Consider the following 26,655-nt stretch of genomic DNA (forward strand, 5'->3'; position numbering starts at 1 on the left):
TATTTGCATTCTGAATGGATGCCTAGGAAGAAAAAAATGATTTCAAGTCTGCTTCCAAAGAAGCAGCAATAACTTATTAATTGTACCCTTGGTGATCTTAAAGTACAGCATGAAAAACTGCCTTGGAGACTCCAAAGACGCATAAAGTTCCTCCCAGGGGGAGCAGGAGAGACAGCAGCAGAATCTAGCTACAGAAGTATTTCAAAAATGCTATTTACATGTTGAAGGAAAGGGTTTAATTAATCGTATTACAGCTGCGAAGTTAATATGCAGATCTGGGGTCCTAGCACAAGGGACTGTTACATACTTTTTAAACAAGTCACTCAATCCTACATATTCCTCTTTTACAGCTCTTGCATAGTAATAAATATATGTCCCACAGGTTTGCAGAATGAGGATCGAGATGTCTGTTAATTTTTCACTAATAAGAAAGATGATGATGCTGATGGCAATTATAAGAACCACTTTTTACTGAAACCTCACAATATTCCAAGATCCTTTCTAAGTTCTTTGTATGAATTACAAACAATTTCAACAACCTGGCATGCTGTAGCCCATGGGGTCGCAAAGAGTCAGACACGACCTAGCGACTAAACAACAGTAAAATTAATGCTGTGGTTTTTCCTCATTTTGCAGAAAAGGAAACTGAGATTCCAGTAGATTATGAAAGTACAGGCACTTTTGGTCACCTACCCATAGTCATCCCCAATCTCACCATATAGGCACACATTTCCTAAAACAGCACATCCATTTCCTTCAAGTTCTAGAATCCAGGGAGAATGTCCAGGGAGACCCTCAGGACACAGGGACAAAAGCATGATGCCAAGCAAAAGGAAAATCTGAAGGTTGTGATCAAGAGTCTCCATAAGAGGCCAGAGGTATGATCACTCATGGTCAGCGAGTACATTATTAGTTTACAAGAATGGTTCAGTAGTGCCTGTCATTGGAATAACACCCAAATCCATAAAGATGTTGTGGAAATTAAGCTGAATCTGGTGTTTGGAGAAAGATTCACCATTTTACAATGGACATTCTGGGCAAAAATCAAAGTAGAGTGAGGCTTTTATTAATCTATCCAAGTATATAATTCCAAGAAATGACTTCATGAACTAGAAGGAGAGGGAGGACTCTGGAGAGTATATAAAGTATATAAAGACGCACATGTGAACAAGGATTATTTTATGAAATAGGGTACCACCTGGGAAAATGGCAGAGGTTCCTGGGTTTATCAAGGGTCCTTAATGCTGCTCTAGTTTTCAGAATAGATTCCCGACAGACTGGAATTGAGATTCACCTGTGGCTAGCCAGGGAGCAATTCCCAGGCTTGGAAACAGGAAACAGAAAGAGATCAACAGAAAACCTTTAGGCCTTTTGGAATCGTCTGTCTTTTTAATGATCTAGAATACTTGGTGGCCTGCTTAATGGCATTTGCATGGGTCATAAAATGAATAACTGGGACCTTATACCCACATTTTAAACTCTGAACCCAAAGAAATGAGGGGCAAAAAATCCTTGATGTTTTTCAAGGATTCACATTGAAATTCATGTGAAATTCACATTCACATCATTCACATCAATGTTAGAAAGCCAGTTACAAGAAACAGTTCACAAAGGTCATCTTGGGCAGTAGAGCAAAATCAACTTTTGTGGGACAAATCACTGATACTATAATTTTAATTAAAAATTTTTTTTAAAAAATCACATCACATTTGAAGCTTACCTGAGTTTCTACTTGGTAACAATGCTAAACACCAAACAAACACTGATTACTATCATTATTGGTGATGCTGGTCCTGTTTTTATATTTCACAGACTTTTGGGATTCAGCGATTTGCCTAAGGGCCCATGGTTTATAAGTGCTACAGACAAGATTTGAATGAAAGGCTTATGATTTGAAATTTAGTCTTTTTCAACACACTATGATGCCAAATCCATAGAACAAATTTCCTCTGGTCTAATTTATTCCAAACCAGTTGACAGAGAAGAAAATAAAAGATGATTTCCATCCAGTGAAATAAAAACATGATTTAAACTGACCATTCAAATCAAGAAACAGAAAATGTTAAGGGGTGGAAAATGCTATGCTTAACTTATTATTCACAATTATTTTATTCACAATATTTGCATTTTTAAATTACTTTATAATCTGCATGTTACAGATGATAACTGAGCACTGATTTAAGTCCTTTTTTCTGTCTTAGAAATTAGTGGTGAAATGCAATTAATAGCACAAATACTAAAGGTAGATGTTGGTGCATTTCTATGTAATTCAGTTTTAGGAATGTCATTTTTGGTTCCTGAATACATTTGCCAATGTAAGAAAATGATGACAAGTTCTAATTATAAAATTATTATAGTGTGGAACAATCAACTCTGAAGGTTCTAGAGAAAACCCTTCAGGGATCTTTGCTCTTAGCTACATCAAAAATTCTTTATTACCCTATGGACTTCAATGGAGCCTAACGATTCTAAAAGTCTCTGTGCTGGTCAAGGCAAATGTTTCTAAGATCTAAACCACAAATGCTACTTAAAGAAAATCTGACATTATTATGCAACAATAGAATAAGCTGGCACAAAGATAGTTGAAGACAAGAAACCTAGAAAAATAGGTTAAAACTTTCTTATTTTTTTTGTAATTATACTGTTAAGTTTCTTCTCTACGATTTCAAATGACAACTGCAATGAGAAAAATACTTAAGAAACATAATGAGAAATTTAACCTAAGGTGCTATTCCATTTGGGTGGTAATCAAAAGATAGTTCTGCAAGAGTCATAATGAAAATTGTGTGTTTTGCTGACACGAGTTCTAGACAGACAGAAATAACATTTGTATCATGATGCATAAAGACAACTCTGATCAGGATTCACAGAGGAGTCAACACACTGATGTACATAGTTGTTAGTAAACATACGCTCCCTTTAAATATAATGAGTATTTCCTTCTCTGTCAAACTTTTTTCTCAGAATTGATATTCAAGCAAAGATGGCAACTTGCTATTCATATCTGTTACATTTTGGTCAATGCCTTTCCCCACTTTAAACACAAGAAATGTTTAAAGCCATTTTTTCACTTAACATTTGGGGCTTGTGGTCACTGGGATGAGAGGCTTTTTAAAACTGGACATGAGTATATACTGGAAGCTGAGTCCCACTGCAGCTTAGCAAAATAAATTATAAGGCTACTGTTTTGGAGTTTCATTGTTATTAACATGCTCCCAAGGTCATTCTTTTCTAAATGATATCCAAACTCTTTTTTGAATAGTATTCCATTTGTAACATTGTTTTGATTACTATATATACTTAGTATTCCATTTGTAATGCTGCTTAGGTTACTCTATATATGCATATTTATTAGTATGCCATTTGTAATGTTGCTCTGATTACTATATATACTTAGTATTCCATTTGTAATGCTGCTTAAGTTACTGTATATGTGCATATATATTAGTATTCCATTTTTAATGTTATTTAGATTGTTATATATACTTAGTATTTCATTTGTAATATATGTACACTGTAAAGATGTATATATATTAGTATTCCATTTGTAATGTTACTTAGATTATTTATTAGTGCACTTTTTTTAAAAGTGTACTTTAAAACCATCATGAACTTACCTTAGAGAGCCCACCTACTTCCAAATAGAAGCAGATAATAAACACATTCCAGGTGACCCACAGGGCAGTCCATACTGTATACTGGAAAGAAAGGGTGGGGAGGGGAGAGAAAAAGAAGAAAAATGTGGAGATGAAAGGAATGTATACTCAATAAGTCGATAATAAAAATGTCAATAAATCTGTCTTCTGGGATGAAACAGGGCATGCTCAGAAGAGTGCTCCTTATGGGGTCCCCTAAGATTTCTAGAAATTAAAAATCCAATAGTTTCTACTGCTTTCAGTAGATGTCAATAAAACTAGATTTATTTTGAAAGTGCTTTGCTGGCTTGCAGATGCAAGTGAAATCCAAGTGCTGGTTCGATTTCTGTTTTCTGAGAACTAACTTTTCCAAGGGTTACAATTATGCAAATTTTCTGTGGGCTATCTAGTCAGCTAGTCAGTAGTGTTCAACTTTTTGTGACCCCATGGACTGTAGCCCACCAGGATCTGTTCATGGGATTCTCCAGGCAAGAATACTAGAGTGGGTTCCCGTTCCTTCCTCCAGGGGATCTTCCCAAACCAGGGATCAAACCTGGGTCTCCCTCATTGCAGGCAGATTCTTTACCACCTCAGCGACCAAGGAAGCCCATCTAATCAGCTAGCTAGCTTTTAGTTACAATATTAAATCATCACGGTTTTAGGAATATTAGTCAAAACCCTTCACTTCCATATCACTGAATTAGAATCATGTGGAAAAATGGATATGTGGAGTAAAATTAACCAGCTTTCAACTGTTGGACTATTTTATTGAATGAAATGTATGCCCCTAATATAATGATAGGCTATAACATGAGCATGTAAAATATTTTTTAAAAGCATAGAAATTAATAGCTAGGATTAAGGATGAGCAAATAAGCAACATATTTCCATAATGGGAAAATAGCTTCCAATTACATCCCCAAACTCTCGAAACATGCCAGCCTTACTGATTAATTGGTTTTATGAATGCATTGTGTATTAGGAAATGCCTTTCTCAAGAGTATTAGTCAGACTGAATTAAGGTAACCTCAGATCAAGAGTCATCAAAGGAGATGGTCTTAGGGTTCAATTCATCCAGTCACTTTCTTTTTCTTTTTTTAATTTTTTATTTTTAATCGGAGGATGATTGCTTTACAATGTTGTGTTGGTTTCTGCTGTACAACAACATGAATCAGCTGTAAGTATACATATATCCCCTCCCTCCCTAGCCTCCCTCCACTAGCCACCCATCCTCCCCTTCTAGGTCATCACAGAGCACTGAGCTGAGCTCCCTGCGTCATACATCAGCTTCACCTTAGCTGTTTACACATGGTAGTGCAGACATGTCAAGGCTCCTCTCTCAATTCGTCCCACCCTCTTCTTCCCCGCTGTGTTCACAAGTCTGTGCTCTTCATCTGCATCTTTATTCCTGCCCTGTATATAGGTCCATCTGTACCATTCTTCTCTGAGAAGGCAATGGCACCCCACTCCAGTACTCTCGCCTGGAAAATCCCATGGACGGAGGAGCCTGGTGGGCTGCAGTCCATGGCGTGCTAAGAGTCGGACACGACTGAGCGACTTCACTTTCACTTTTCACTTTCATTCACTGGAGAAGGCAATGGCAACCCACTCCAGTGTTCTTGCCTGGAGAATCCCAGGAATGGGGGAGCCTGGTGGGCTGCCATCTATGGGGTCGCACAGGGTCGGACACGACTGAAGCGACTTAGCAGCAGCAGCAGTACCATTCTTCTAGATTTCATATACCTGCATTGATATATGATATTTGTTTTTCTCTTTCTGCATCCAGTCATTTTCTCAAGCAGACAAAGACACTAAGGTCTGGAAAACTGACATATAGGACAGCTTGAATGAGGAAGGAATTTGCCACAGCAGCAAAATGAATACACCAAATACAATGGGTTGCTTATTTTATTTTACATAGATTTTACAAAAATCTATGAATTCTTAAATAGACATACTAATTCAGTTATTGCTTTCTACTGTTAAATCATGATAAATGGTGAAATAACTTATTGTTAATATTAAACTAAGTATTAAAATAATTTATTAATATTAGTTTCTTCTATGCTCTGCCAAATAATAGGCTCATGAATTTTAAACACTATAAAACAGCCATATCCTTACTAGAAGCCTTATCAGAAGCTTTTAAATTTTTTCTAAAATTCAATTTACATTTTTTATCTTTATCATTTATGATTTTTAAAGAGTAATACATTTATAATAATGAGTTAAGGCTCCAAAGTCACTAGAACTATAGAGGAGTTGGAAAATATGCCAAAAAGTTAACATCAGTTAAAATATACATTGAGGCTTTTGGTATTTGCAGATACTGTTGATCTGCTGATATTTTCTGTTAAGGAGTCTTCCAGTGTGAGTGGGTCATACATGTTTTCTTAAAAATGCACCAAATACATTGAAATGCACTTTTCTGACCCACAAATTATTCTTGTGAAAACTTAAAATAGCTAACCTACATCCTCAATGTATGCTTTTTGCAAACTGATAAAGTCATAAAACCACAACAAATTTTTAAAGATGTTACTAATAAGATGGCATCTGGTATTGGACATTTTTCATTCTACATAAGTCTAATTATGGAGATAATTGAGTGAAAGAGCAGTGCAGACCACTAAGTCATGAGGAAAAATCTAGGGATAAAGGTTAAGGGGTGGACATAAAATAAAGCAGGACTAAAGTAAGAAAATGAATCAAATTAACTGCAAAACCACATAGTTCTTAATTATTAGGACTGCAAACCTATACCCCAAGTATTCTTTTAGAAAAGTAAATCAACTCAGAGTTACAGAAAATGAATATTGAGGCAAATCTATTTAAAGTCAAGGCACAAACTTCATGATGGAAGTGTATTCTGATACATCACAAGTTGTACTCTTGATGTCACTTCTGAACATTCAAAGATAAATTGATCAGGCTGAGTACTATAGATTCCAACTGTCAGCTCTGAAATTCCTAACAATAACAACAGTTATTACTGAGCTGCTTTCGATGGTTCCTTTCTAAGCACTTTACATAGATTAAGTCATTCAGTCATCACACTAAGACCAAGGTAGAGAGGTAATCATTTGATCATGTAGTTAGTGTGAGACTTGGGACAGCACTCTGGCAAGAGCTGGAGTGCTTAGGCATCAAATGATAAGCTTCATTTGAAAAAATTTTAGGAAAAGGACTACAGGTTAATTTGCAAGTTAACACTTTCCCAAATTTTCCATTTTATAAAATGATCAATTCACCAATTTATCAAAAATTTACTTCATTCATACATATTTAATAACCAGTTATATTTTTGAAATGATTTCTTATTTTGCTATTAATGTGTCATGCATTATATAGACATCGGGATTTTTAAAAGTAATATTGTAAGTTTCTTTATTCTAATACATTGGCCTGTTGAGAACAAAAAATATCAGTATGGTTGAATTTTGGATTGCTTTGAGATGGAAACTTCATACCTCAGTGTGCACCTGAGACCCAAATCTGTACATAGAGAAAAAAGGAAGGATTTCTAGCGGCACTAATAACACATCCAAAGGAATTTTGCTGAGGTAGAAAGTATCAGGACAACATATGGTATAAGATACTGGCTATCCTCCTTGTCATCTTTTTGACGAGGATTAATTTCTTTTTAGGACTTCCCTGGTGGCTCCGTGGTAAAGAATCTGCCTGCTAATGGAGACACAGGTTTGATCCCTGGTCCCAGAAGATCCCCTGGAGAAAGAAATTGCAACCCACTCCAGTGTTCTTGCCTGGAAATCTCATGGACAGAGGAGCCTGGTGGGCTAGAGTTCATGGGGTTGCAAAGAGTAGGTCACAATTTAGTGACTGAACAACAACAAACTTATTTATGCAATTGAAACTAGAATTTTTAAAAAAAGAGATACATTCCATTTTTAACAAATATCTTTTGGTCATCATGGAGTATGCCTACAAACTCAGACAGTCACATAGATATACCTGCAGTATAGAAGACGTAACTTCTCAAAGTAAAGAAAAATTCACTCTGCATAATTATTTACCCATCTATTTACCCATCATCTCCATATAATCTATCAACTATTTATCTATCCTACTTTGCTTATGTTCAGTACACATACTTTAAATCCTAATTTAATTAGACAGTGCCTATAAAGATGAAAACCCATTTATGTTGTTCTATGTGGCTTCCAGGATATTGCATAGTTTTATGAGTATATTTCAGCATTTTTTAATTGAAATGAACTTTAGAAGTCTCCCAGTATATTTTTTTTCTCATTGAGCAATTAGTCTATAACATAAATTATTTTTTACTTCCTTAGCTTGTTTTTCAATTACCAAGAAGACCATTCATTAATTCATTCACATGTGTATCAATTAGATATAGTAGTATCACAATATGTTATGCTTATTTTTTAAAAAGGATCTGTTTCTTGCTCACTCATTGTTCTAACAGTTTTTGGAGTTTAGTATACATGTCCAGGGGGATTTAAATCTGAGACCCTTGAATATGAACCTAATACTCTTAATTGCCATTCTAAACAGCAACTCTGGTGGAAGATTTATGATGACATAGTAGGGATATTTCCCTATGTACAGAGTGCATGTGTGTTCAGTCATGTCTGACTCTTTGTGACCCTTTGGACTATAGCCTGCCAGGCACCTCTGTCCATGGGATCTCCTAGGCAAGAATACTGGAGTGGATTGCCATTTCTTCCTCCTGGGTATTTTTCTGACCCAGGGATCGAACCCATGTCTCCTGTGTCCCCTGCATTGGAAGGCAGATTCTTTACCCACTGAGTCATCTGGGAAGCCCCATATTTCGCTGTATAATTATTCAAATGAAAGCAAGTTGCAGTTCTTTGGATGTGGACCTTTGTATAAAAGTCCAAAGAACTAACTTATGGATGTAGCATACTTACTTGGCTTTCTTTTCTTTCCTTTTTTTTTTTTTTTTTTAATTTTTAGAGGAAGTTTGGGGTTACTTTTAATTCCAGTGTTCGGAGAAGGCAATGGCACCCCACTCCAGTACTCTTGCCTGGAAAATCCCATGGACAGAGGAGCCTGGTAGGCTGCACTCCATGGGGTCGCTAAGAGTTGGACACGACTGAGCAACTTCCCTTTCACTTTTCACTTTCATGCATTGGAGAAGGAAATGGCAACCCACTCCAGTGTTCTTGCCTGGAGAATCCCAGGGACGGGGGAGCCTGGTGGGCTGCCATCTCTGGGGTCGCACAGAGTCGGAAAGGACTGAAGCGACTTAGCAGTAGCAGTAGCTTAACAGTTAATTCCAGTGTTAATCTGTATTCAAAAACTATCAAGTTAGCTAACATTTCTGCCTTTAAAGTAATGTAAAACTTCTTGATTGTTATTACCCATGAAATAATAAAGATTTAAATAATTCTAGGGCAGAATCTCGGGGCTTCCCAGGTGGCGCTAGTGCAAAAGAACACACTTGCCAAGGCAGGAGATGCAAGAGTCGAGTGTTTGATCCCTGGGTCAAGAAGATCCCCTGGAGGAGGAAATGGCAACCCACTCCAGTATTCTTGCCTGGAGAATTCCATGGACAGAGAAGCCTGGTGGGCTACAGTCCCTGGGGTCACGAAGAGTCAAACACAATTGAGCGACTGAGCACACACAGACTCCAATAAGAGTTTAATATTATGCATACTAAAGTCTTTCATGCTGCAAGTCCAACTCTGTGAAACATCTTTCTAGTAGATCATATGGTGGCTTTGCAGAGGTTCTCTTTCAGGGAAGAAGAATAAAGCAGGAACTGTTTAGCCCTTGCAGTCAGCCGAGGGACAGAAATGCTCTCCTGTACCCGGGGTAGCAAGTTCGAGCACAGAGTCTGCTGTGAGCTGGCTACCTTCACCTCTGTGTGATACGATGAAAGATACTCCCAAAGTGAGTTTTGAGACTCAGAGAGTTGATGCATTTATAGAAAAAATTATAACTTTCTTATTTTTGATAGGAGTGATTGAATTAAACCAAAACAGGAAGATGGCATGCTTCTAAGTCTTTTGGTTTTCTTCTAGTGACACAATCACTCACATCACAAGAAAATATTCACTAATTCTACTGAACACTGTATATTTATTCAGGTTCAGTGAGCATTTTAGAGTGTGTTACTCCTCATTACAATTCCTTACATTTGCTTGGTATTTCTCATAACCTACTTATACATATATGTAGCCTAAAATATTCCCTTCTAGAAAAGAGAACTAATTACTGAAAATCACTTCCAGTCAAATGTGGAGCACAGAATATTCCTTATTAAATTTTCCTACAATGGAGGATGTGCTGACAATGTATGTGATAGTTTGGAGCATGGGTTTGTTTCAAATTTATCTTCACAAAGTTGAGAAATGTTTAGCAATATATAGTATGCTGTAAATTAGGGGATACGTATGAAATAAAGGAGATCAGTCCTGGGATTTCTTTGGAAGGAATGATGCTAAAGCTGAAACTCCAGTAGTTTGGCCACCTCATGCGAAGAGTTGACTCATTGGAAAAGACTCTGATGCTGGGAGGGATTGGGGGCAGGAGGAGAAGGGGACGACAGAGGATGAGATGGCTGGATGGCATCACTGACTCGATGGATGTGAGTCTCAGTGAACTCCGGGAGTTGGTGATGGACAGGGAGGCCTGGCGTGCTGAGATTCATGGGGTCACAAAGAGTCGGACACAACTAGCGACTGATCTGATCTGATCTGACGAAATAAAGGTGGCTCAGATGGTAAAGAATCTGCCTGCAATGCAGGAAACCTGGGTTCGATCCTTGGGTTGGGAAGATCCCCTGGAAACAGGAATGGCTACCACTCCAGTATTCTGGCCTGGAGAATTCCGTGAGTCCATGGGGTTGCAAAGAGTCAGACATGACTGAACGACTTTCACTTCACTTCATGAACTAAATGCACATGCATTTATTACACGAGTTAAAGCTAAGCTGCTTTTTCTCAGTTAGTAAATAGTTATGGCTAGGCAAGTTTGTTTTTTAGTGTTAGTGACACACATGATTGAAATGATAGTTAATGCACATTTACAGATCATCTAACATCAAGACCACAGGTCATCCTCTACTGAAACTCATCTTAAATTTCCTTGTGAATCTTGATTTCAGTTACACTATGCATCTCACACTCATAGTCATGTTGTTTGCTTTCGTTGTAAACATTCACTGAGCCTTCTTCCCCACAGATAATCATCTCTCCACAGAATTCAGTAATGAAGGCCAGTACAGCCAAGCCATATTATATCAGAAAGAACAACTGAAATAATGTTTTCTTCTCCTAACAGTTTTACAGTGTTTATATGAAAACACAAGTTAAAAATAAGACTTACCACCACAATATATCGAGGTCTGTACTGAATGGTTCCAAACAAACCCAATATGACGACAATTATATGTAGAAAATTGCCAAGAATGGGCGCCCACTGGAAGCCAAGGAAGTCAAAGATCTGCCTCTCTAATGCTGAGAGCTGCAACAAAGCAAAGAGAGCCCATGAGTATATAACCTGTGCACCATCAGACCACGTTAATGTTGGCTTCACGGTTGGAGAAGGCGGCAAAGTCAATTTCAATTGCACTTATGGACACTGTTATCACTAAGATTGTGACACCCATTTCATGTACCGCTTTATTCAATGTCTCTCAGAAAATACACTAAAATTACTTTGAATATCAGGACTTCAATTATAAATAGATTTTAAGCCTTTCTGGAGCGCTAGAGATATATTCCTGAAATCCTTTGCTATAGTAGTAAATCTTTTATGATATCGTATTTTCTAATATTAACCTAAAAATGACTGGCTTAGTTATAACATACTTAGAACAGTAACTCTAGGCTTCAATGCCAGTGCTATTAATATTTGGGAAAACAAATAAAAATAAGAAAAACTACCCCCATTTCAATTATCAAATCTTTTTTTTTCTTTCTTTAGATTGTCATTGATTATAATGACTAGTCACTTTTTCAAAATGAAGCTTATTTATTTACTTTTGACTTATTTATATTCATGATGATAACTACTTTTTCAAAATGAGCTTACTTATTTATCTACTTTAGTTCCCAATCTAACACTGGAGTGTCATAGTTCCTTTGAATGATGTTTTATTGAGATAATATATTTACATGAACATTCATGTTCAATTAGGTATGGGTGTGTGTGTGTGTTCATTGCTCAGTCGTGTCTAACTCTTTGCGACCCCATGAACTGTAGCCCAGCAGGTTTCTCTGTCCATAGAATTCTCCAGGCAAGAATACTGGAGTGGATTGCCATTCCCTTCTCCAGAGGAACTTCCCAATCCAGGGATCGAACTCTGGTCTCCTGCATTGCAGGCAGATTCTTTACCGTTTGTGCTACTGCTGCTGCTGCTGCTAAGTCGCTTCAGTCGTGTCCGACTCTGAGACCCCATAGATGGCAGCCCACCAGGCTCCTCTGTCCCTGGGATTCTCCAGGCAAGAATACTGGAGTGGGTTGCCATTTCCTTCTTCAATGCATGCACGCATGCTAAGGCGCTTCAGTCGTGTCTGACTCTCTGTGACACTGCGGACGGCAGCTCATCAGGCTCCTCTGTCCATGGGATTTTCTAGGCAAGAATACTGGAGTGGGTTGCCATTTCCTTCTCCATTTGAGCTACAAGGAAGTACTATTCAATTAGGTTAATCTTTTCTAAATACCCAGATAAAAATTATAGGGTAATGACAATTTTAGACATGTCACAGTTTATTATATTTTCATTAGATACAATTACATTTTTAAGCAATTCTAAAATATACTAAAGTATACACTTATACTCTTTATGATGAAACAGATGAATTTCACATAGTCCAGTGAATGTCAACAATGTCATTATCATGTACAAATAATATTTATTATGCTTTATATCTAGAAATTTTATAATCCCACCTGCTGTGTTTGGACATGGACCTTAATACATCTGAAGCATTCTTCTACATTAACTTTGATAAAATAGTAATTCTGAGAAAACGACCCATTGATCAACCATCCTGCAGGCACTAGAAACTGCAGGTTTGAAAAGAAAATGGTACCCTAGGTATTTTTTTTTTTTAGTTATGTGGCTGGTGTATGCCTGAATAACTTTAATTTCCTTGGACATAAAGAAATGTCCTCTATCCAGGAAGCTGAATTTACCTTGGTTTAGATTCACCTTCAATAAGATGTGGAGGAGAAAGAGAAACGAGCAAATACCTCAAGACAACCACACCAGAACCACATTCATTTCATGGGTATTTCCTGATCATCAGTGATTTGTCACCAACCCTTGCACTCACAAACGGGAGGATGTACAGGAATGGCTAAAATTCAAAATAATCAGAGCAAGGTAAGAAGCAGCACCGAGTTTTCAACCCCCTTCTTTTCTGCTCCTGACTGTAAATAGTTTCCAAGAACCTTCCCCTAAAAATGCAGCATTCTACTTATTGGCCCATCAGTGATGTAAACATGTGGGGTTTTGTATCCAAACAGGATGGATGTGCTCAGAAAAGAAAAAAAAAACAAAATCCTGAAGAGCAACTGCAGGCAATTTATTGTGAAAAGCAACCCGATTTTAAAGCCATCGTGCATCACAAATACCTTTAAAGTGAACTTTTCAAACAGAAAAACCCATTTTCTTTTCTGTCAGAAGACACATGAATAGCATTCTCTTTTATAATATTAAAGAAAATACACAGTGAAAGGGAAGCCAAATTAACACCAGTCATTAGAAAATCTGCACTCTTTATGAAGACACCCTGTTTCTCTACTTATTAATACTTATTCTCTGATAACTTAAAATGGATTTACAGTGATTTGAAATCAAAGCACAAATAAAAGGTCATAAACAAACAACAAACAAATAAGGAGGTCATATCAAGAACCAGGCGAGAGACAGCTAAAACAACTATACAAATCATGAAAATTAGATTTGAGTATTGTGTTTAAAAAAGTCAACTAACAAAGACAAAAAGTCCTCTAAAGGTGAACAAAATACCATTGCATTCTGTATTAGTTATTTTATCTAATTTCCATGTTCGGCTATTAAGCCATTTAGTTTAGAGGCAAACATATTCTCTTTGGGCTTCCCTGGCAGCTCAGATGGTAAAGAATCCACCTGCAATGCAGGAGACCTCAGGTTCGATCCCTGGCTTGGGAAGATACACTGGAAAAGGGAAAACAGCTACACACTTCACTGTTCTTGCCTTGAGAATTCCAGGGACAGAAGAGCCTGGCAGGCTACAGTCCATGGGGTCGCAGAGTCAGACACAACTGAGACTTTCACATGTTCTCTTACTGTCATCGTCTTTAGAGACAGCACTTTTTGCCTTAGAGCTTGGTATTAATAATGATGACTGAGAGCCACAGAATAAAACTAAATTATATCATGGTTGCTTTGTTAACTCCAAAACGTATATATTTTAGAAACATGTCTGTCAAAATGGTCTCATCAATAGTGTGCTGAAGCTGCTGGTGCAGGCTGGGGAGGGTAGATCAGGTACATCTCTTCCCAACTCCTCTATCAATGATGTTGCTTTGGGAACCTGACTTTGCCCAGTGTATTTGCTACACGGACTTCCCTGACAGCTCAGTTAGTAAAGAATCCACCTGCAATGCAGGAGACCCTGGGTTCGATTCCTGGGTCAGGAAGATCTGCTGGAGAAGGACAGGCTACCCACAACATGGACATCAGGAAGCATTAAGAAATCAAGGTCTTGTTTATTTGTAACGAGAGCCTATGGTTAAATAGTTACCTCTGCACCACTGAACATGGCACTTAGAAAACAGTGGTTCTGACTCAGAACAGCAGAAGGAAGTCATCGAATGTGTGATGCAGCATCAAGAGGAAGCATCTGGCCCATATGACAGCAGAGGATGGACAGCTCTGTAGAGACGCCATAGCAAAGAAGAGAATGAATGAGACCCTGGAAGAACCTGAGTTTTAAACCAAGATAGAGAATTCAAGAAACTAGATAGGGAACAAACAATCCAGAGGAAAGCAAAACTATCTGGTCCCCAGTTTAAAAACAGAACAGGAAGCAGTGGCGTAAAGAGCTTTTCTAGGGGACAGGTCAAGTGGGTAAGACTCTGGAAGTTCTAAGAACGTGATGGAAGAAAATATGGATCTATTCCTAACCAGTTAAAAATACAGACAGACAGAATCTGAATAAGATGGAAGGAAGGAAGGAATGCAAGGAGACCAAATAAGTGATGCAAAGGAAGTATGGTTCAAAAGTACCAAGAAAATTAAAACTGGGCATGGTTTTGAATGTAGAGATGAAGAAATCATAGAAACATTCTCCTTGGATGGCAACACCGGAACTATAAGGAGAGAAATGTAACCCTACATCATACTTGGGATGGTGTGGGAATTATCTCATACTCATTATAATAAAAATGTAACTTGGCTTGTAACTTTCAGAATCCAATTGTAGAAAGCTTGGAAGTCTTCATTATGATTATGAAAATATAAGTGTAATTTGACCCTATAAAGTATAACAGAACTGAGAAGGGGCTGAATATTCTATGTAAATGCTGTGTATATGGCAAGGGGAAGGGGTATGTTTTAAAATTCTTTCTGCAGGTCAGGAATTTCCTTCTGTCAGGCTCCAAGGTAAAAATGTTTCCTGTAAACATATGAATCATTAACTGCACCTCAAATTAACCACCAATACTCCCAATAGCACAATAAAGGTCCCTATTTCCTTATTATGCCCAGACAATGTAGATAGAAACAAACAGGGGCACATGTAAAATACAGCAATTTTTCTTTCTTTTTTTTTTTGAGTATAGTTCCTTTACACTGCTGTGTCAGTTTCTGCTGTACAGCAAAATGAATCAGCCTTACATATACATATATCCCCTCTTTTTTGGATTTCTTTCCCATTTAGGTCACCCCAGAAGGCAATGGCACCCCACTCCAGTACTCTTGCCTGGAAAATCCCACGGACAGAGGAGCCTGGTAGGCTGCAGTCCATGGGGTCGCTAAGAGTCGGACACGACTGAGCGACTTCACTTTCACTTTTCACTTTCATGCATTGGAGAAGGAAATGGCAACCCACTCCAGTGTTCTTGCCTGGAGAATCCCAGGGATGGCAGAGCCTGGTGGGCTGCCGTCTCTGGGGTCGCACAGAGTCGGACACAACTGAAGCGACTTACCAGCAGCAGCAGAGCATTGAGTAGAGTTCCCTGGGCTGCACAGTAGGTTCCCATTAGTTATCTATTTTCTACATAGTATCAATAGTGTATATATGTCAATCCCAGTCTCCCAATTTCTCCCACAGCACCCTGCCCCCCGCTCTTGGTATTCATACATTTGTTCTCTACCTCTGTGTCTCTATTTCTGGTTTACAAATATGATCATCTACACTGTTTTTCTAGATTCCATGTACATGTGTTAATATATGATACTTGCTTTTTTCTGTCTGACTTAGTTCACTCTAAAATACAGTAACTTTCTTATCCACATATTATGTTTAACACAGTGTTTTGCTTAATAGCTCATAATTATTATAAATTGTGGAAATGTATTTATACTTAATTAAAGAGCTATAAAAACTCCAGGTGACCAGATATTTTCCTAGGCATTTCCTAGTTGGATCTACATAATATGCTTCTATCTAAACAAAACCTAGGTAGGAATGCTCGTTCTTAAGAAGTGAATATCCTTGGAGGCTGAACTTCACAGTGAGAAAGGTGAGCTCCCTTTAACTTCCATTTCTCTTGGACTTTTCCCTGATCAACAGAGTCAAACACAATAAAATAGATCAAACCAGTGTTCCTCATGTTAGTTGCATTATAGGAAGGTATTTGATCAAAGGATGGTTTCCTAAAACACCAAAATTAAAGCTTTTTGTATGATTGATACTCTCTTTTATATAACCTCTAGGAATTCAGGAAGTTCATCTTTCATAAAAAGGGAGAATGCAAAAGCTCTAATTAACACTCCTACTAGCTAAGCTGGAGCTTCCCAGGTGGCGCAGTGGTGAAAAGACCGCCTGCCAATGCAGGAGATGCAAGAGAAGCGGGTTTGATCCCTGTGTTGTGAAGATCCCTTGGAAGAGGAAATGGCAATCCACTCTAATATTCTTGCTGAGAAATCTCATGGACAGAGGAACCTGACAGGCTATAGTCCATGGAGTTGCAAAGAGTCAGACACGACTGAGCATGTATGCATTAGCTAAATTGATACATTCCAGACCATTTCAAATAACTTTTGGTAGAAGAGGTTCATCTTTGTCTGGAAGGTCAGCGTAGCCCTTAGCTCTACCACCATCATCCTTGCTTCCTTTGTTCTAGAATCTCATAGCTACTCAATCTCAATGGACTTTTCACGCTCAAGATTGATGATTCAAAACTTCTGTGTTCATAGACCTGGCCGAGACCAAATTACAAGTTTATGTTTTAAGCCATAATCTGAGAATACTTTTTCATGGCTCTAAAAAAAATAAATAGAAAGGTCAGTAGCATTTTTATCATGAGCCTACTTATAGAGATGTGTCACAAAAAGTCCTAATAACCTGCAGATTTACCACTATGTCAAAGCAGGTGCTGTTTTGGAGAGGATTCTCTTGCCTATAGACAGGTAACCAAGGCTTAGGATGTGCACAGACTGTGATGGACCTAGGAATTTCAGATACAGCCTGTTCATGATTTGGTTTACCCAATGAGGAAAGCAACTGTGTTAAGGGCTTCACAGTTTCTGCATGATTTAGTATTATTTTTGGTAGCAGTTAGAGGGCAAGAGCTATTATTCCAGTGAAACCAGAAACCAATAATTTAGTGAAATGAATAAAGTAAAATCAAGTTGCAGTGGCCTGAATGTCTACTAATGCATTTGCAGCTAGGGGAGGCAGAACCATGAGAGCTCAGAGGAAGAGTGTTTTCTTAATGTCAAGTGTCTGTTGAAATTTGTTTGTTGAATTAGCTTTATTTGGGTACTGTCTCCAGAACCTCTGAAAAGGCTTCTTGAATTCTGTCAATATATTTTGAATCCCTGTATCTCAAGGAAATTGATGAGCACTTTCTACTCTTACAATTCAATCAGAAAGATATAAACTAGTTGGTCAAGTAAGCACTTTTGGGAAATCAGAAAACAACCACGTGTTGTGTTGCAAGTCTATTTTTTGAAGAAATAAGGAACTGTGGGTAACATACCAAGTTTCCTGTTTAAAAAGGAACAGATATTGCACTGCCCATGGACGGATTTATGGAGACCAGTGAGCTGAAAGATTCATGTGAAGGGCCTTTATGAACCACAGATTCAGTCGGGAAAATTCTTTAGCGTATCTCATACACTGACTCAGCACGTCAACTGGTTGAGTGACAACTATTTCACCAATTTCTCAGTGTGGCAAAGAAGCCACCTAATTGAAAAAAAGTGCTCTAAAGCCTGAAAGAAGAGTAATACAATGAATGGGACAGTACTTAAAGCTTACATTTTCCCATATTCATTAATCTAATTTGATGCTAACAAAATAGGATAAACATTATTATCCTTATATGAAGAAACATATAACAGTTTCTTGGAACAGTCAGCTGATAAGCATCAGAGAGCAGTCTAGTGTCTTTATGCCCTGATCCTACATCCTTTCTCCCATAATACTCTGAAATCATGCAACAAAATATACACTGTTTAATGAGGTTAAATTTTGAAATGAGCTCTCTCACAAGAGATAGAAATAATACAGGGAGTGCAGTGGGATGTTTCATGATGTGGTGCTCCTTCTGGGGCTTCCCAGGTAGCGTTAGTGGTAAAGAAACTGCCTCCCTGCCAATGTGGGAGACCTAAGAGACATTAGTTTGATCCCTGGGTTGGGAAGATCCCCTGGAGGAGGGCTTGGCAACTCACTTCAGTTTTCTTGCCTGGAAAATCCCATGGACAGAGGAGCCTTGCTGGCAACAATCACGGGGTCGCAAAGAGTCAGACACGACTGAGTGACTAACACAAACACAACAATAACTTAGCCTTGTCTAACTCAATGAAACTATGAGCCATGCCATGTAGGGCCACCCAACATGGACAGGTCATGGTGGAGAGGTCTGACAAAACGTGGTCCACTGGAGAAGGGAATGGCAAACCACTTCAGTATTCTTGCCTTGAGAACCCCATGAACAATATGAAAAGGCAAAAAGATTAGGACACTGAAAGAGGAACTCCCCAGATTGGTACGTGCCCAATATGCTATTGGAGATCAGAGTAGAAATAACTCCAGAAAGATTGAAGAGACGGAGCCAAAGCAAAGACAACACCCAGTTGTGGATATGACTGGTGATGGAAGTAAAGTCCGATACTGTAAGAATAATATTGCATAGGAAGCTGGAATGTTAGGTCCATGAATCAAGGCAAATTGGAAGTGGTCAAACAAGAGATGGCAAGAGTGAATGTCGGCATTTTATGAATCAGTGAACTAAAATGGACTGGAATGGGTGAATTTAACTAAGATGATCATTATATCTACTACTGTGGACAAGAATCCCTTAGAAGAAATGGAGTAGCCATCATAGTCAACAAAAGAGTTCAAAATGCAGTACTTGGATGCAGTCTCAAAAATGACAGAATGATCTCTGTTCATTTCCAAGGCAAACCATTCAATATCAGAGTAATCCAAGTCTATGCCCCAACCAGGAATGCTGAAGAAGCTGAAATTGAACGGTTCTATGAAGACCTACAAGACCTCTAGAACTAACACCCAAAAAAGATGTCCTTTTCATTATATGGGACTGGAATGAAAAAGTAGGAAGTCAAGAGATACTTAGAGTAACCTTCAAATTTGTCTTTTGAGTACAAAAGGAAGCCAGTCAAAGACTAATAGAGTTTTGCCAAGAGAATGCATTGGTCATAGCAAACACCCTCTTCCAGCAACACAAGAGAAGACTACACATGGACATCACCAGATGGTCAACACCAAAATCATATTGATTATATTCTTTGCAGCCAAAGATGGAGAAGCTTTATACAGTCAGGAAAAACAAGACCAGAAGCTGACTGTAGCTTAGACCATGAACTCCTTATTGCCAAATTCAGACTCAAATTGAAGAAAGTAGGGAAAACCACTAGACCATTCAGGTATGACCTAAATCAAATCACTTACATTTATACAGTGAAAGTGACAAATAGATTCAAGGGATTAGATTTGATAGACAGAGTGCCTGATGAAGTATGGACAGAGGTTCGTGACATTGTACAGGAGACAGAAATCAAGACCATCCCCAAGAAAAAGAAATGCAAAAAAGCAAAATGGCTCTTTGAGGAAGCCTTACAAATAACTGTGAAAAGAAGAGAAGGAAAAAGCAAAAGAGAAAAGGAAAGATATACCCATCTAAATGCAGAGTTCCAAAGAATAGCCAGGAAAGACAAGAAAGCCTTCCTCAGTGATCAATGCAAAGAAATAGAGGAAAACAATAGAATGAGAAAGACTAGCAATCTCTTCAAGAAAATTAGAGATACCAATGGAACATTTCATGCAAAGATGGGCACAATAAAGGACAGAAATGGCACGGGCCTAACAGAAGCAGAAGATATTAAGAAGAGGTGGCAAGGATACACAGAATTATACAAAAAATATCTTCATGACCCAGAAAATCATGATGGTGTGACCACTCACCTAGAGCCAGACATCCTGGAATGGGAAGTCAAGTGGGCCTTAGGAAGCATCACTATGAACAAAGCTAGTGGAGGTGATGGGATTCCAGCTGAGCTATTTCAAACCCTAGAAGATGATGCTAAAATCCTAATGTGATGCAAATCCTAAAAGTGCTGCACTCCATATGCCAGCAAATTTGGAAAACTTAGCAGTGGCCACAGGACTGGAAAAAATCAGTTTTCATTTCAATCCCAAAGAAAGGCAACGCCAAAGAATGCTCAAACTACCGCACAATTGCACTCATCTTACACCCTAGTAAAGTAATGCTCAAAATTCTCTAAGTCAGGCTTCAACAGTATGTGAAACGTGAACTTCCAGATGTTCTAGATTTAGAAAAGGCAGAGGAACCAGAGATCAAATTGCCAACATCTGTTGGATCATCAAAAAAGCAAGAGAGTTACAGAAAAACATCTACTTCTGCTTTATTGACTATGCCAAAGCCTTTGACTGTGTGGATCACAACAAACTGTGGAAAATTCTCAAAGAGATGGGAGTATCAGACCACCTGACCTGCCTTTTGAGAAATCCATATACAGGTCAGGAAGCAACAGTTAGAACTGAACATGAAACAACAGGCTGGTTCCAAATAGGAAAAGGAGTGCATCAAGGCTGTATATTGTCACCCTGCTTATTTAACTTATATGCAGAGTACATCATGAGAAACGCTGGGCTGGATGAAGAACAAGCTGGAATCAAGATATCAATAACCTCAGATATGCAAATGATACCATCCTTATAGCAGAAAGTGGAGAACTAAAGAGCCTCTTAATGAAAGTGAAAGAGGAGAGTCAAAAAGTTGGCTTAAAGCTCAACATTCAGAAAATGAAGATCATGGCATCTGGTCTCATCACTTCATGGCAAATAGATGGGGAAACAATGGAAACAGAGGCAGACTTTATTTTCTTGGGCTCCTAAATCACTGCAGATACTGACTGCAGCCATGAAATTAAAAGACACGTGCTCCTTGGAAGAAAAGTTATGACCAATCTAGACAGCATATTAAAAAGCAGAAGCATTACTTTGCCAACAAAGATCCATCTAGTCAAAGCTATGGTTTTTTCCAGTATAGTCATGTATGGATATGAGAGCTGAACTATAAAGAAAGCTGAGCACCGAAAAATTGATGCTTTGGAACTGTGGTGTTAAGAAAAGACTCTTGAGAGTCCCTTGGACATCAAGGAGATCGAACCAGTCAATCCTAAAAGAAATCAGTCCTGAATATACATTGGAAGGACTGATGTTGAAGCTAAAACTCCAGTCCTTTGGGCACTGGATACAAAGAACTGACTCATTTGAAAAGACCCTGATTTTGGGAAAGGTTGAAGGCAGGAAGAGAAGGGGACGACAGAGGATGAGATGTTTGGATGGCATCACTGAGTCAGTGTACATGAGTTTGAGTAAACTCCGGGAGTTGGTGATGGACAGGGAGGCCTGGAATACTGCAGTCCATGGGATCGCAGAGTCGGACACAACTGAGTGACTGAACTGAACTGATTGACTACTAGGGATTATATTAACAATTTCTCATATCAACCCAGTTAGCTTAACTAAGTACGCAAAGTTTCAAACTGTAGGGTTTAATTTTCTGAAATGAGGCTTTTAAAATTGAGTAAACTTTAAAAATATCTCTTTTGGTAGCACACAGTTTGAAAAAAAAATTCTTACATTTTACCAACAGGTTCTTGTCCAGAGAGGCATTTTCATACTTCTTTGCTAGCCCTGAAGATACCGAAAGAGACATAAAGCGAACCATGCCATGAAGAAACCAGGTGATGAGCACTCTGCTTCCTCTTTTCATACTGAGTCAGTGATGCTCTGGGTAAGAATTTCACAAAAATTAGGCAGGAGGTAATAATCTGTCAGTATTTGTTTGAAGATGTCCCTTGATGTCTAAAGAGGACGATTACATCATTTGATTAAGCTTCTAAGTATGCTTCCCCTGACAGAAATTATCCTGCAGCCTAACTCCTCCAACTTTGCCAGGTTGAAGCTGACCTTAAAAAACACAGTTCCAGTTCATGAATAGCTCAAGCCAGGAAGAAGGCAACTATTTTAGCAAAAGCCCAAAGTACCAATTTGTTACAGAACAGTGATTGAAGATTAAATTTCAACCCTCCAGTGGAGCCATAATGGATCCAAGAACACTAAAGTTGAACCCCTAGGCTGGTGACCTATACAAGCCCACAAACAGCTGGTGGGAACATGCCTGCTGTGGCATTTAAGACTCCCATGGAGGTTTGGCTGAAATGGCAACCCAGCATGAGAAGACAGAGAGAAGGTTATGGATGGAAAGTTTCCCTAAGGGCCTTTTCACATTTTTATTTGTTGTGGTGATCACCTGTAAAATTCCTTTTTTAAAAGAATTCCTTTAAGGTATACATTTCATTTGGGAAGGAAATTAAATGTTTCTTCTTTAGAAAACAATATGGGGAAAAACTTGAATATGTCAAAGTATTTATGCTATACAGAAGCCATTCTCACCTGAAAATCAGAATGTACAACAGACCTTTAAGTGATAATCAGTTGATGGTGCTAAAGCAGGTGAACTTCAGCTGTTCATTTTCCTTTTGATAGTTCTCTTTGTTTTTCTCCTGCCACTCTCCGTTTACAATGCAGCAGCTGCTGAGTGTCCCATTGCTGTTCATATCCTGGGAAAGATGCAGCAACCCACTGTGGCCCGTGTCCCTAACTACAGAACTAGTGAAAACCCTAGACAACGACTGAGGCGTTTCTGGTGTACACTTGTATTTTGTTTTCTTCTTCACAGTTATCACTAGCCAATAGCTATGGTTTAATTGATGAAATCGCCTTCATCAGCTATGTTCAAATAACCCACAGGGAGGCAGAAAAAGAAAAATGAAAAATAATGTGAACAGAAAACACAAAATAAAATTTTAGATTTTAATCCTTAATATATCAAGAATCACATTAAAGGTAAACAGTCTACATATGCAAATTGAGAGAGAAATGAGAAAAGTGGGTTACAAACCATGACTGTCTTTATGGCATCTATAAGCAACTCACATTAAATGCATGACATAAGCATACAGCTCACTGTTTTCAGTGCAGCATGAGGATCTTTGTCTTTTACTGTCCAATTATATTTATTGTGATTAATGATATATTTGGATTTGTTTATATTATTTGGATTTGTTTATATTGTTCTTGCTTTGTATTTTTGTTTCTTACCATTTCTAGGATTTTACTTCTACTTTCATCCCTTCTTTTGAAATTTCAGTTTTTTTCCCATTTCATTTTATCCCCTTATTAGTTTCAAGGCTTTCTTTTATGCAAATAATCAACCTAGACTTTTTAGCATATATACATAAATTATCATTGTCTGAAGTTAATAATCATCTGTTCCTTTTCTCAAACAATACAATCTTAGAACACTATAATTTCCCAAATCAGTATTTTTGCATACAGCTTTATATCTTGACATTGTTATTGTTATTATTTTATTTAATCAATATTTAAGTCTGATTTACCCATATATATATATATACCTGCTTCTTGCGCCTCATTTCTCAGACATTCTCTATGGGAAAACTTCTCTTTCCTGAAGAATATACTTTTATTTATTTATATTTTTTGAAAAGATTTTTTTGATGTGGACCATTTTACATGTCTTTATTGAATTTGTTACAATATTGCTTCTGTTGTTATGTTCTGGATTTTTGGCGGTGGGGCACATGTGATCTCAGTTTCCTGACCAGGGATCAAACCCACATCCCCTGCATTGGAAAGCGAAGTCTTAACTATAGTGGTTGTAAAGTCTTAACCACTGCATTGCCAGAAAAGTCCCTGAAGAATATACTTTAAATTTGTTAAATTGAGAGTCTGTTGGTGGCAAATTCTTTCCATTTTTCTTCACTTGAAAGTATCTTTATTTCATTCCAACACTTAAAAACATTTCCCATTAAATTTATTTTACTTTCTGCATAATGAAAATATGTTGGATCCCAAAGGTGCTAGTTAGAAGTGAGCTATTGTTTAATCATGTTTCCTCTGAAGGCAATGTCTCCTCCATATCTCTCCAATAGATTTAAAAATCTCTCTACTTTCTTGAAGCTTTGAGGATTGACTCTGATGTATTTTTGTGTCTTTTCATCTATCTTCCTTGGTAAATTTTGGTCTTCCATAACGTGATGATTGATGTGATGTTTTGCATCAGTTCTGGAAAATTCTCAGCTAAAATCCTCTCTAAATAGTTACACTTGTATTCTGCCTCTCTTCTTTTTTTCCCTTCCAGAACTCTATTCAGGAACACAGAACTTCTCATTCCATCTTCCTGTCCTTTAATCTTCTATATTTTCTAACTCTTGTTTTTCTGAATTGCATTCTGTATAATATCTTCACAAATTATTTTCCCATTCATTATTTTTCTCCACTGTTTTAAATCTGGTAAACCCACTCACTGAGTTTTTAAAAAAATTAATGTTATATATGCATGTATGCAAAGTCCCTTCAGTCATGTCTGACTTTTTGCGATCCTGTAAACTGTAGCCCACCAGGCTCCTCTGTCTATGGAATTCTTCAGGCAAGCATCCTGGAGTGGGTAGCCATTCCCTTCTCCAGAGGATCTTGCCAACCCAGGGATCAAACCCAGTTCTCCCGCATTGTAGGCAGATTCTTTACTGTCTGAGCCACCAGGGAAGCCCCAATATTATGTATATTTTTCTATTCATTCTATTTGATTTTTTTCAAATACTTCGTCATTTTGCTCTTTCCTTAGCTCAAACCTCTCTTTTACTTGGAGCATTTCAATTTATGCTTCTTTCCTGTTCTGTGCCTGACAGGAGTTTGTGAGTTTGATTCTGTTATTTGATTAATCATTGTGAGTTTAATCTTTGTGAGTTTGATTCAGTTACTTGATTAATCCTTGATTTACAGGTATGGTCCCTTGGTTCTTTGTATATTCTGAATTGTTTACTGTGAATCTAGTGCCTTGGAACTTTATCTTTGGGAAATTTCATGATTTATTTTGATGACATATTAACCCCTCTCCCAACCCAAAGGATTTTCTTTTCTTTTGGATTTTTATTTGTATTTGCATCTCTCAAGTGGTGTGAATTTAGTTTACAAATCCTTGTGAGGACTAATCTATTTTAATGAATATCGAGGAGCTGTTTTAATTTTTTTTCCACCTAAGACTAAGGTTGTTGTTGTTTGGTCCTTATGTCCTGTCTGACTCTTTCGGACTATAACCCATGAGGTTCCTCTGTCCCTGGAATTTCTCAGGCAGGAATACTGGAATGGGTTGCCATTTCCTACTCCAGGGAGTCTTCCCGACCCAGGGATTGAGCCCAGGTCACCTGTATTGGCAGATGGGTTCTTTACCACTGAGCCACCTGCAAAGCCTGAGACTAAGGCTAGAGGCAGACAATTTTGCTTGTTTGTTGGGAATAGGTTTTGCTCTACTTCTCACCTTCACTTTGAGGTTATATCTGAGTGGGCTTCCAGTTTTATGAGAAGGGTCTTCTGTTAGACTCCCAGATTGGAGAGTCATTTGGAATTTGTCTCTTTTTCTCCATTCTTTGAGTTTTGAAAACGAAGTTCAAGTTTAGAAGAACTTAGTTTCTTGTTAACTCACTGATGCAACTGAAACATCTTTTAAATCTGACACTCACAATTGTTTTTTAACAGCAGTGATGTTCAGGGAAATTATTCTACCATTCTGGCAGAAATACATCTTCCAAAGATATTTCTGATCTCAAATAATATATTGCCTCTATTATGTGTTCCTCTTACGGAATTTAAAGAAGTCTTATTTCAAGGAAACAAAATTCCACTGATATGCTTTATTAGGGAACTAATGACATAGGTCCTCTCTATTCTGAGGCAAAGTAGGAACTTGAACACATTTCATTTCCATCAAGCAGTATTACTGTTTAATGTTAAATATTGGAACAAATAAGAAATCTTTGAAAATAGTGATTGAAATTTGATTTTTCATTACTGAATTATGCATTTTTAGAAACTCAGGAATCAGCCTATGTTAAGTCGAAAAACTAACGCATGCTGTTTGTCATCATGCAAATGTTAGAGGGCAAAACAGTCTGAGGCATAAGATATAATATTTAATAATCCAGGGCTTGGGTCAGCTTATATTTGTATCAGACGGCACACATGCAAAGAGTATAGCAGTATTTTGCATATTGTAGCTCTACAATAAATATCTGTCAAACAAGATTCTCTTTTCTTTTTGACAAAGAGAAATTGCTGTGAAAATATTTGGTGGGACATCTTGGTTTAAATCATGATAGACTGAGTACATAAAATGGGCATTTACATGAGTTGGAGGAAATAAGGCAAGTGGTTTGACAAGTGAAGTGAGAGAGGTAACTCCTGAGCTGGGAAACAAGGACATGAATAATGGAACA

At 37.8% G+C, this 26,655-nt stretch overlaps 1 protein-coding gene across 2 annotated transcripts in view; it reads right to left on the reverse strand.

The window, feature by feature from the left end:
• Positions 1 to 26,655, reverse strand: part of NKAIN3 (sodium/potassium transporting ATPase interacting 3) — a 550,527-nt gene that overhangs the window by 256,408 nt on the left and 267,464 nt on the right. For both annotated transcript variants that reach the window (XM_086336859.1, XM_086336858.1), the window contains exons 2-3: positions 10,971 to 11,108; positions 3,618 to 3,698 (exon numbers count right to left, since the gene is read on the reverse strand). In XM_086336859.1, the coding sequence (XP_086192985.1) occupies positions 3,618 to 3,698; positions 10,971 to 11,108 (219 nt within the window). The remainder of the gene's footprint in view (positions 1 to 3,617; positions 3,699 to 10,970; positions 11,109 to 26,655) is intronic.

This window comes from Bos grunniens, chromosome 14 (assembly GCF_055505025.1).
Source record: "Bos grunniens cultivar Pamir isolate PY7600 chromosome 14, Bosgru_T2T1.0, whole genome shotgun sequence".
NCBI classification, from domain to species: domain Eukaryota; kingdom Metazoa; phylum Chordata; class Mammalia; order Artiodactyla; family Bovidae; genus Bos; species Bos grunniens.